At 36.1% G+C, this 13,197-nt stretch overlaps 1 protein-coding gene across 1 annotated transcript in view; it reads left to right on the plus strand.

Annotated features, from left to right (window-relative positions):
* The window catches only part of MAP3K21 (mitogen-activated protein kinase kinase kinase 21), a 40,053-nt gene that overhangs the window by 8,900 nt on the left and 17,956 nt on the right, over nt 1-13,197 (plus strand). The window contains exon 2 of the mRNA XM_021527112.3: nt 9,030-9,210. Coding sequence (XP_021382787.3) covers nt 9,030-9,210 — 181 coding nt within the window. The remainder of the gene's footprint in view (nt 1-9,029; nt 9,211-13,197) is intronic.

Genomic DNA, 13,197 nt, shown 5'->3' on the forward strand with positions numbered 1-13,197 from the left:
TACTATTAACTCAGAGCTGATAAGTCGGCCCTCCCTCTCAGAAATGTAGGAGTAAATGCTTCATTGCTGTGGTTTATTATGGGACAAGTTAACCCTTGGAACTGTTTATATTTAGTTCTAAATGTTCAGCCAGTTTTGTGATTTTCTTTTCTATTAGGATTAGATGCCACTGTTCTGCCTGAAGTCAATTGCTTTTATTTCCTCCTGTATTATGTAGAAAGGAAAAATATTGTACTTTTTAACTTGTTGCTTAGTGTTACACTATTGAGACAATCAGCCTTCCCTTTCATTTCTCTTCTCAAGAACACAGCACTGTCAAATTTGCAGAGTTCTCATTTCAAAATAAATGTTCTCACTTTGCTGTTCTTGAAAATGCACAGTCCTGAGAGGGTAATGAAGAAAACTGCAAGGATGGAATGCAGGAATTCTACCCCACAGAATCTATTTTGATGGGATTTTTTTTCCTCCCAAGTTTTTTATTAAAAAAAAAAAAAAAAAGTAGACTCAAAAATTGTCTTTTTTTTTTTTCCTGCTTTGTTTGGTAGGTAACATGTCATTTGGCTTTTTTTAATTTTTTGTTAAAACCAAGACTCTTTCAAATATTCTTTATAAAAGAAACTGACAACCTAAAAATTCTTAATAAAGTGTAATCTATTAAGATTCCTCATAGAAATTGTGTTAAGGGTTTCATGTTAACTGATGAGATTCTAACAGAACTCAAGGACTAAACCTGACTAGGTATCTACAACCAGAATTTGGATTCATAGCAGTTGGCATCTTCAAAGGGACCCAGGAGGTTTTTTTGTTTTTGGTTTATTTAATGGTTGGGTTCTTTCCAATAGTAGATTTCATCAAAGGGGATTTTATAATGGAAAAAAAAAAGCATAGCAAAGCTGGATCCTATATTTAAATCTCTGACTAAAACTAGATGTAAAAGGGTTGACCTGTTTCTATTGCTTGACTTCCCACTTGTTGCAACAGGTGCCACTTGGGTTCCTCGGGCAGCTATAGCTGCATGAGGAGGCTTCCCCACCCACCTCCAGGCAGCTTCTCCCCCTCCCACCTGTCAGCAGAATCTACACAACTCAGTCTCTGCCTGTGTGGTCAGTACATCAGGTTAAAACTTTGGAGAGACTCAGCAGGAAACTAGTCTAAGCTGGTTTATTTGCAGGCTTCATTTTCTGCTGAGATGGTTGAGTCTCCCAAGACTACCCAGCTGCTAGACTCAGTCTGGGGGCAAAAAGCTGTAGAGGGTAAGGGGCTATAAATGAAGAGGAGGTTAAGGTAAGTGTTTCAGTGGCAACAGACTCTTTTACTGTCTAGGTTGTGACATCAGACTGCACCTCTTTACTTAAGCTTTGCTAGTAAGTCACCTTTAAACATAGAATGTATTTTTAATTTTTTAGGTATGTATCTATGTATTTCTGTTAAACTTTATTTCATTTTGATGTGACCTTTTTTTTTTATTAAATGTTCGAATTTCAACACATCAAATGCACCTGGAGACAGATTACAAAAACTAAAGCAACAAGGAAGTTTATAATTGCGGAGTGTAATGTGTTATGATCAGGAAAAGTATGCCAACTATGTAAATACTTCTGTGTACTCAGAGGCTGTGTATTCTTCTGATTAGCTTGAAATATCAAACTGCATCGAGTCATGTTCTGCTGACTTCAGAAATATAACTATAAATCCAAGCCAAATTTGAATGAAATATTCATAGCTTCAAAACAAAATATTGAAAAGGTGATTTGACTAATGGTAGATAACTTAAATTGTTAGTTCTGAAGGAAGGTAACCTCAGTCAGCTCTTGCCCCTGGATGCCATTTGTGAGATTATAATCATCTGCATTGCCTGTTAAGTTCTGTATGTTGTATGACATATATTGATGTGGGGAATGGCCAAGTCTTAAATTTGGGTTAGGCAGGAAATTAATATTTTCTTCAAGTTTCTCCTGGAGTAAACAGTACCTGATAGGTTATGTATTGACAAAAACTTTTTTATGCAGTTTCAAATAAGTGAGGAAGTTCCTGGTAGATAGAACACAACTGAGTGTTTTGAGCTTTAAAGCTAAGTTTCAGTAGTGATTGATCTCCATGTAATTGTGAAATTATGGAGAAATTGCTTTAATGAGGTTGTTTTTTCTTAAATTTAGTTTTTAAATAGGAGAGTTAAATTCAATATTTTACTAAAGAGAACTTGAGAATGTTTGTTGTCCAGTCTGATTTTGATTTTTTTCTGATGTAGTATCCAAATCCTAAATTTTTCAGAATTTACTGCTGATCTAGTGTTTAAATTATGGTTGTTTGAATGTTTAATTATAAATGCTTATTACCTCTAGTACTTCCTCTTACAACACAATAAAAATTTCTGTTTTGCATTACAGACCTATCTGAAGAGCAAGTGAAGCACAAATGGCATGGAGTAAAGTAACTTGCAGCATCTGTAGTCTGTGCCAATAACTTGTTAAAACTGCTTCTTTCTCTCAAGTTTCCATTTGCCAAAAGTTGCTTTAATAATAGTTATTAAATAAGTGAAGGGGAAGCAAAAAATGGTGATGCAAGGTGTGTTGGAGCTGTTGAAATCTCTTTTCCCTTTTCCTCTCTTTCCTTCTCCCTCCATTTTCTTCAGAAGGCAGGTAGCTCCTAGTTATTCTTATCCTTTGTGCTTTTCTTTTGCCACATATCCTACAGTGGGCTGTGCTTTTCTTATGAGGTTAGTGTGTATTTGTCAGTTCATGATGTCGAGGACTTCTTGTGTCAAGTCTTGTCTTGTTTTGGCTTTCCAACTGGGAACACTTTGTTCAGGATTTTTTTTTTTTTTCAGTATATGTTGGCTCCTTTGAGGTACATTTCTTGGGTTGTTGGTTGTTTTGGATTTTTTTTTTTAAGCTGGATATTTTTAGACAAATGCATTTAAGTACAAACTGTTCCTTTCAGTTAAGTGTGAAAATTAAGAACTGGTTGTATTCCTGCTGTTAAATTACATAGATAATAGGCGAGCACAGTATCCATAGACTAAAAAAGTCTTCTGTAAGTGTAATCAGTGTTTAAAGGATAAAATTCCCTTGCTGATGGTGACCTCTGATCTTAATCTGGTGAGCCCATCACAATCTGACAGATAGTAGCTACAGAGATAGCAGAAACCATCCTGAGAGCCATGGGAGAAAAGGAGGGTATTTAAGAAGCAGTGATGCATAGGAAAAAGTATAATCTTTTGTATATACAGAAGAGTTTCTAATCAGTTAATGTTCTCAGTGAGATATTTAATTTGTGGTTTGCACTGTGATGCTTAATCTACAGTTTAAAATCTGGATATGGCTTCTATAAGCAATTGAAATTTTAATTTCTAATTACAATTGGAGCCAAATAACAGTTCCAAATTATGGAGGTGGGTCTCTTAATATGGACAAGGTATTGTGTTTCATTAACTGAATACATAACATTTAATAAGGTTTTTTTCTGCCTGTTAGTCTCCAGGTAAAGATGCAGGGTCACCCTGCTGGTTTTGTTGCATGTTGATTTAGTGAACTACCAGGAACCAGAATTGCTTGCAAACAGTTGGAGAGGGAACTGACTGAGTGCAGGGGGAACAGAGACAGTAGCAGCATTGTCTGGACAATCTCTATTTGCTAGTTGAGTTGTGCAGCATACCAACATTCTTCCCTTTATAGTGTTCTCTAAGAATGACTTTATCAGTTGTGGTAAATGTAGTGGATATATAGGCATTCTTACCTATAATCATAGTAACTTAAATAGCTGTGGTATTAAATAGCTTATATTTGCAAAGCTCATGATAGTCACCTGTTTAGCAAACTGTAGATAAAGTAGCAAGGAATGGTTGGTAGCAATTGACTATCTTGGGAAAATAAGGTTGCTTAATGTATTATTTTTAGTACTAACAAAATAGGTAATATAAAGGGGGGTATAATAGAAAGTACAAAGATGATAGGGGGGATAGAATGGACTTCAATATTTCAGGATCTTTTTTTTTTTTAAGTTTAAGTATTAGAAGGGAATTTGAATTCAGCACATTTGAACTACTGAAAAGGTGTTCAATCCTTTACTTTGGCTTCTCTCAGAATATCTTCTTAATTCTTAATTGTTCATGCAATAAAACTGACTTTAATTATATGAAGTCTTTGGATTAAAAAAAAAATTCAACTGAAATGTTGTCTTAAACGGGGGCTTTGGCTAGATAAGTTTGGAGAATTACCATCTATATGTACTTAGAAACAAAAATAAAACTAACACCGTAGGGAATAACCCACAATAAAAAAGTAGCACTGAAGAGTTTAGTTCTAGGTATACATTTCCTAGATGTCCTGACTAAAATGTTTGTCCAGGCCTCCCTCAGGCTTGCTGTAAATGCTGTTCCCTTAATTATATGAATTTTAACAAAAAAGAGAGATGCTGAGGCAGGAATGTGAGTCTTTTATTTAGAATTATGCTTTAAACGAAGTGCTTGCAATTTAAATTAGTACTTCTACTTTTTCTCTAGGCTTTCAGCTTAGTCTTGAAAATAGCACTGGGGGTGTCATTCTGTACTTGAGTTTACCAGATGTGCACCCCCAGGAGTCTGATTTGTCTAAATGTGCTCTGTTCTATTATTTCTGGCTTATTGGTCTATATGTAGGCTCTTGCTTGATTTTTCCTTTTCCCCAATAAAATTTCAACCCAAGCTCAAAAGCACAGAGAATGCAGTTCTTGTTCAATTCTGGCCAGACTTGGTCTGCTACTTTATGTATATTTCGGCTTTTGCTCACATTAAAAGGAGCTTTATTACCAGTGTGGAGAGTTTGGAGATGGGACTGATGGGATGGGAATGGTACAGGAAAAGGAGTGGCAACTGGGAGCATTTGAGGAGGATTTTCCTGGGACCCATGCCTCCTTTTCAAGCACAATTTCTGTGCTTTTCTCAACTAAGAACACTTTGCATGGAAACAGTTGTGTGGCAGATGATTGTTGCTGGGTCTGCTCTAATTAGAGGAACACAGACTTAGGAAGTACTGGCAAGCTCCATGGCAAAGAGTTAGATTTTGGTTTCTAAAAGTATGCAAAACATCTTACCTGCATACTGTTACACCATGAAATATTTGCATTGTGCCATAAGATCAGTAGAAAAATATTCCAACTGTAACAATGATAGTGCAGAAAGCAAGAAAGATTAATGGCAATACTATTTCAGGGACCATTAGGTTTAACAGGAATGTGTGTTGGATCTTGAGACTTTTTTTTGAGGAGTGAACTCTGCTTTACACTGCAGAGGAGGTCTGAAATGGGGATGGGAGAAAAGAAGCAATAAAATTCCCTACCCTGCTAACTCCAGATCTAGAACTTGAGTTTAATCAGAAGTGTACCTGTAAGATCCGGACCAGCCAGAGTACCTAGGAAAATATTTTGTTTATAAGAGCACCAGTGCTGTAGGTCTGCATTCTATTGTTAATTATGGGTAACTTCTGTTCTCATAACTTCTCTGAACCTTTGTTTAGCCTAGCAAAAAGGACAAGCTCTTCCCATTTTTATTGATATAAAATACATTACTGGATCCTAACTATTCTATCTTCTATGTCTGCTTTATTTCCTGTTGTTTGACATGGACGTGCAGGTTTAGTCATTCAATATTTCATATGAGGTGTTACGCTTCGTAAAATTCTATTGATACCTCCCTGTTTCTACTCAACTAAGTCTTCTTTATTGTCTTGTAGAATTGAATGAGCTACTTGCACAGCTGCATGTAGCTTGCTGGTTTTCTGTTAGCCAGAATAGCCAGGCATTTCTTCTTCCTTCATCTCTTCTTTATAGCTATAGATTTTACGATTGATCTTATGAAAATCTGCATATTTTTTAGGATGATGGTCTATTCTTTCTTAGAGTGGGCACTACCTTCTGACTGTGCTTCCCAGGGAGCTGGTGGAGTCACCATCTCTGCAGATATTCCAGAAATGAATGGATGTGGTTCTTAGTGCTAAGGTTTAGTTGACATGGTGCTGTTTGGTCAAAGGTTGGACCTGATGATCTTGGAGATGTTTTTCCAACCTTTATGATTCTAGGATATCTTATCTACCACTTTTAATACCAGTTTACTGCATAGCACTTTATTTTTCTCTCTGACTTACCTGGCTTTTATCTTTAATTTTTTTATTTATATTTCAAGAATTATTGAAAATAACATATCTTTGTTGCCCTGCTGTAAATATTTCTGGGCATGTGCTGTCTCATATATTCAAGGAGTGCCTGTTATTTGTCACCCAAGCCTTTGCTCTGTGATGTTAACAGATTTGCTTTCTCCTTGATCTCATTGCTGAAAGGTAGAGTCACAAGGAGAGATGTAATAACTCAGAATTTAGTTGAAAATGGTGTTGCAGGTAGAAATCATATGCAACCTTAGACTACTTGATCATTTTTTTATATCTGGCTGGAATGTTTTGGTAAGGATCCAAGATAGAGTTTTACATTTGGACCAAACTTAATCACCTTCAATTTTGAATCATTCAGAAACATTGTATGTGGTTTTGCTTATGTAAAAATAAATAAGGTGTTAGATAAATATCCTTATCCTATGTCTTACTTACTTGTTAATAAGTGAGCACATAGGATTTTCCTGCATTTCTGCATACCTAATCTAATCTATGGGTGTTGGTGGGTTTTGTTTTCAAGTAGTCTTTGCACATCTAAATATTTTGAAAAGGCTGTTCTTGCCAGGAGCAAAGCTAGAATGTAAGTATGAACTTGATTCTTCTTGGAAAATAAAAAGTCTGAAAAATATTGAAGTAAACCCAAAAGTGTTAAACTGACTAAAGTGTTAAACTTAACATTGCATGTATATTGGAGCCAGAAAAGATAATCTAAAGGTTTGTAAAAGAAACAAGGGGGATGCTGAGTAAACAGGGCAAACTGTGGTGGTTTTAAAATAGCTTCTCCCAGGTTAGCAGCCAGCAAGGGCCAGGAAGCTATGGAAGAGGCAGAAGGATGCTATAGTAAAGGTTGCTAGGCTACTCCAAGGTAAGCTGTTTTACAGAGTGCTACTCAGCCATGCTGAGCATTTTTACTGCCCAGCTGCTAAGTAATGTGTGTGAGGTATTGTTTGCCTGGCTACCAACCGGAAAGGGAAGTTTGAACTGCTAAGAAATGTTGTCCCTTTGAAGGATGAAACTTGGTCACATGCCAGTTATTACCTTTTGCAAGACTGACTGTTTTTGGTTTCGGTCACATTGACTGACAAGGAATGTCAGGAATTCTGCTGAACATGTTTGAAATGGAACAGCAAACAATAGGTCTTTGATTCAAGTATAAAAGTATAAAGACTTGGATGAATTTAACCTGTTCTGGTGGTTCTTATTGGTAAGCTCTTGCTTTGTCTGTACCATTTTGGCCTTCATTTCTCTTGCTCTGTTAAGAAGCTTATTGAAAATGGAATGTGGGTTCTTTTCCTTTTATCTGGATTTGATGTAATTTTTGAAATATTTGTAAGAGTTAATCTCTACCAGTAAGAATTATTTCTTTCAATTGCAAGTGCTGGGTCATCTGTTTTTCTTCTGTAAGGGAGGGTAAGTCTTTGTCTGCTTTTTTGTTAATGGATTTCCTGTACTGTGTTTTGCTCTACATACAGCTGGAAACTGCACATTTATGTTTCTTACATGTAATTTAATTTTTGGTCTTTGTCCCAGGAGAAAATTTCAATAGGAAGTTAAAACTGACAGTTGCTCTCAAACATTGACAGAGGAACTGAATATGGAATTTCAACTATGGTGTGTTAAAATGATTCCTTTCCATCTGTTGTCTCCCTCCTTGTGAGCTCTGACACAATTACCCAGTTCTCTTCTTGCAACACTGTTTCCTGAAGAGGTGCTACAACTCTGTCAATAATGTCTCGTTGAACAAGTCAGGCACTGTAGGATGCAACAGCATAAAAAGGATAACTTACTCTTTAACATTCCTGAAGGTGCAGTGTGTTTAACATAAAAGGGACTGGATCCAAGTCCAGTGGCCTGTTGCCAGCTGGGGACACCAAAGGCAAACTAATTTCCCTGGCACATAGTTTCCCAACTTTGTTCTGATTTGTGGTCCAGGGATTTCATGAAATTAAACTAAAAATAAACTTTTTAATTTAAATTCCCTATATCAAGTTCTGTGAATTTGTAGAGATGCTTTTTAAATCTATGTTAAATAATAATATTCACATACCATGCCAAGAATTCCAAAGTTCAGAATCTTGTTACAAAGTTCACCTATGTGTTATGTGAACGACTGGCACATGTTTGAATCTCATCTGCTAGTTTTACCCAATGGTGTCCATTTCTTGTAGTGAGAAACTTTGAACAGTTTTTACAGGTTTTTTTTTAGTTGTCTTCATTAACGAGGTATTGTTATATAGATTTTTGTTTGTAAATGTTTCTTTTCCTAGGGGAAGGCTAGGAAAAGGCTTCCTTCTATCAACCATTCCTTGTAGCTATGGTTATTTTGTTTCGAGTACCCTGCTTGTGTCCTTCCCCACACCTCTTTCAGTTGTTACATGCTTTTGAAGATGAGTAGGGGCCAGGATGGAGTGTGCTATTAAGAATGGATTTTATACGGTGACATAATGCTACTTTGTTTTATCAGTCTTTTATAAGAATTCTTTACATTTGTTTTTGGTTTACTACTGCTGCTGTTTTTATTATTCCAGAATCTGGTTGCAAAGTGGATGATTTTCTGACAGTCTGTCATCATCTGGGATATTAGGATTCTGGGCTTTCCTAAATTATCTAATTTATTTTCCATCTCCACTGTATTTCTTGTACTAATTTAACATATGCTCCTACAGTTGCATAAAAAGCTCATGACACTGTAGATATTTCTTGGTTCTAGAGCTTGGAATAACTTAAAATTATCAAAAAACATTTTCATGCAGATAAAAATTGCAATAATATTTTTGCAACACTAAAAGTATACAATTATCTGTGCAATACAAGTTGTATGTGAAATTAGTAACAGAAATGTATTTTTTTATTGCCATTGCATTAATTTACAAACTCTATCTTTTGCAGTTTTATTGCTAGAGAAGATGGAGCATGATGACATTTGTAATAAAACTCTGAAGATTACAGACTTTGGTCTGGCTAGAGAGTGGCACAGAACGACTAAAATGAGTGCAGCAGGAACTTATGCATGGATGGCTCCAGAAGTTATCAAGTCCTCCATGTTTTCTAAAGGAAGTGATATTTGGAGGTAAGAAGTTATTCTGCTGAAGACCATGTTCAGTGCAACTGTGTTGAGGGTTTGGACAGAATTTTTTTTTGGTGGTTTGCTAGGTTATTGCCTCTGCATATGGCTAGTTTAGCTCTTCTAAGAAACAAAAGCATTTTAAAGTATCTACTTCAGTTGTTATACCTTTTTTTATCCATTACTTACAAACTAGGGGAGGAGGAGGGAAAATAAAGAATATTTTTTTAAAGCAAACCCTCATTAAGAGAAGCCATTAAAATATTTGTTGGTTAATATACCCAAGTGTTTCTCTGGAGTCTTAATGTAAATAACTTTGTGCTCTTGATACATAAATTTATGACTGATCTCATTTTGGTGGTTTTATTTTATATTTAATATTTGGAAACTCTCAGTCTGTTTAAAAATGGGACCAATCAATTACTGCCTTATATGCCTGACAAATAATAGTAAGGTGCAAACTAGAACTTTGCCAAGTGTTAACTTGAATTAGTGCTGTTTTTAGGAGTCTGGAATGTGTGTGTAAAAGTTAATGCTAGGTTAAAGCTTCTACATTTACAGAGATTTTGCTTCCAGTAGCTGGATTAAGGAGAGTGTATTCAGCACAAATTTGTTTTAACTTGCTCTCTAATTTTAAAGATGGGAAATGCCCTGTGTTAAATTTGTGAATTTCTCGTTTAAGATGTTATTGTGGATAATATAAATAATATGACTCTCACTACAGATGCTATTTTTGAGTGGTGTAGTGTGGGATAAATGTACTGTAGAAAGGTAATTTAAACTTTAGTTTTAATTTAGTTCTGTTTTGTGAGTGCAGAAAAGCAGTGATTGCACAATAGGCTCTAAAAGCTGCTGTGCCCCACCTTGAAAAGTCTGCATTTCCTTTCTTTTTGATACATTTGCTCTGAAGGGTGCAAGATAGCTATTTGGGGAAGGAGAGGAGGACTTTAATCTGTTTTCTCCTGTTGCTTTATGCATGTTCTGTATTGTATAATTCTTAAATAGGGTTCTGTTTTGCTTAAATGCATGATATTCTACAGCATGAAGTAATACTTTTGGTATTCTTGTGATGATTCTGTATCTGCACTGCTGTTTTGTGACACTCATTTGTCTTCTTGTCTCTAGAAACAATTTTATTTACGTTAGTCTCAGTTGATGCCCAGTTGGGAAGCATCTTTGGCCTCATTCTTTTTTTTTTTCCATTCTTTCTTACTTTTTTCTTAAATTTTTTTTTCTTTTGCGGGATGGAGGTTGGGTGTAGGCGTTTCCCTAATCAGCTGTATTCCATGCTTAATTACAGGTCCTGTCCAGTCTTGTTGCTGTGATTTTAGGTATCTGAGGGGGTATGCTTTGATGCAATTATTTTATATTCTGCTGCAACATTAGTTTACATTTTTGGAACCTACAGTATTTCTCTTCTTCGCCTTCTCTTCTGCACGCCTCTCTTGTAAAAATGTAAGTATTTAGTTCAATGATGGAAGTCTAACAGGAGAGGTTTTTAAGTAGACAGGCTGTGTTTTGCAGTATAGTTTAGACCTTCTAGCTTCTAAACATTTTCTGCTCACTGCACCTTGATCTATTCTGTTGCTTATCTTTACTCTTTCTTTAAAAGAAAAGCAAATAAAGAATATCCTGGTTACAGGAGTGGTTTTTGTTTTAAAGAACCTTCAGTTTACCAATTTAAGTATATGGATCTCTGTAAGACAAAAACAGTATGTTTCAGCAAATTTCTAAACCTCAGTTACACATACTGAGTGCTGAGGCTCTGAATGAAATCTGCAAACCTCTGTCTAGGAAAAAAAAGAGCAATTGAGGCTGCACAAATTGAGGCAACTTACACTTCCAGATAGTCTCTAGAATCTGCCAGTGCTCAGAAATGTTATGGGAGTATTTTTATGCAGAGCCTTCCAGGCTGTGTGTTCTCAGGTGTCATCCTAGATAGCAGAACTAGTGCTTTCCAAGCCCTGCACATTTATGATTTGCTTTCCAGACCAGAGCTTCAACTACTGTGTTTTATTCTGGCACGTGCTTCCAAATTCCCAAACAAGAATTCTACTGTGCCAACCCTACCCTTCCATCAGTCATCACGCATTTCCGAGTGGTGTGTCAGTATTGGTTTTGTGTGGAGCCTTAAAGTGCAAATATGCCTACAGATTTCCAAGTGCTGATGGTGTGCTTCAACAGTGGTCTTTAGAGTATGTCCTGGTTGTACAAGCCCTTGGCAAAGCCGGGGAGCATCTACTGTACAGCAGAATTAGTAGTTGCTTTTGCCTGGAACATTTGTATAAATTTAAAGTGATTCACCTAGCAGTGCTTAGTAACCCCCGCTCTAGGAGATGGATTGTAGAGTAAAATAAACTTTGAGAACGTTACCTACAGACTTTCAGCCCCTAAAATATGTAAAATCAGCAAGTTTTCAGTGGAGCGAGATACAGTAAGGCTTAAACCACATTTGATTGAAGGAAAAATAATTTTAATAATTAAAATACTTAACATATTTTTGGAGGTGTATTCATTTTGGGGTTTAGAAATATGTATTTCAATTACATGGTTGTGGCTTTGCCTTTTGCTGATGATGGAAAGGGACATGGCTTTTGCTCTTTAAAAAAACTGTTTATTAGAAGCTCAGGCTGTATGCATAAGACAATTGTATGTGAGCTGTTGAAAGAGAGAGTTAACAAGTCGCTGTTTTCCTAGATAATAGCAGATTAGTGCCTCCCTAGTAGTAGTTAAAAACTATTATGCTGAAGTAGTTAAAAGTTCCAGCGTATCAAGACCATAATGTCTTTAGGCTTCCTCCTTTCAGTTTTTCCCCCATGGTGCTGGCTCTTGGTTCTTGACATTACGACTGCTTTCATTAAAAGGCTGTTTCTGTGTTGGTCTGTTTAAAACTTTGTGACCACCTTCTTGGCACTGTTGAGAGCACTTTAAGATTAAAGGCTTGAATTGTAAATATAACTAAATCTAATAGTGTGACAGCTTTTTTATAAAAGGTAACTTCTTTTTAGTTAAATTTATTATTTTGCTTAACTTCAGAGTTCATGCGAAGATATGCATGGAATAGTCTGAACAAGGGAATTACTTGAATTAGAACAGTCTGTACTTGTTGAGAGATGGGGTTTTTTTAATGCTTTCTCCAAAGACACGCAGGAGCCATAATTCAGGAGAATTCCTCCATCAGGCATAAAATGTGTATGTACCACAGGAAGTGTTGCATTCATTATGGTCAGAATACCGCTGTTTTCAAACTAATTGGAATTAATTATTTTAACCTTCTTCCAGTATACAAGCAAATGCAGAAATTAGACCAGAAAAATCAGGAGGGAATTATTAAGAAGCCTAAGACTTTTTAAATTCCTTTTTCTTTTGGGTGCAGGTGCAGTCTTTTTCCTTCAGCTTTTGATGAAGTGTTAGCACTGTAAATTCATTAGTTTTTAAGATTTTATGAAATGCAAAAATTCTCAGACAAGACCATAGATAATGCACTACTGATATTTGTGCTGATATTGTGTAGTTTGTTGTTTTATTATTTATTAAAGTGATTTTGTAAGGTGTTATATAATGCTGACTGACTTCTTCTCATTAAGCAGTGATAGAAAACCTTAACTGGTGTGTGTTCTTCTCCCTGTCACATCTGGCACCTCCACTTGAGGTGTCATTTCTAGTCACTTCCTCAGTGCAGAATGCTTTTCTTCTCGTGTTGGAAAGTTCAGTCTAGTCCTGCAAAACTTGCAGGTGGCTTCTTTGCACACTTGGAATGAAGGGGCAACAGTGGTAGTTTGTATTGTTTTGTCCTTTGCCTGCTCACTTTACTATTCAAAAGCAGCACTAGGTTATCCTTTGTATCCTTGTTCTACAGGTAGTGGTTCCCTGGCAGGAAGAGAAGTGGAGGGAGCATGGGGGATGAAGGAAGGAACAAAAACCAAATCCAGTCATAAAGTCCACTTTAGGCTAACATTCTGAAAGGAGTAATTCCCACTTCCACAAAAATGA

Source organism: Lonchura striata, chromosome 3 (genome assembly GCF_046129695.1).
Source record: "Lonchura striata isolate bLonStr1 chromosome 3, bLonStr1.mat, whole genome shotgun sequence".
In the NCBI taxonomy this organism is placed as follows: Eukaryota; Metazoa; Chordata; class Aves; order Passeriformes; family Estrildidae; genus Lonchura; species Lonchura striata.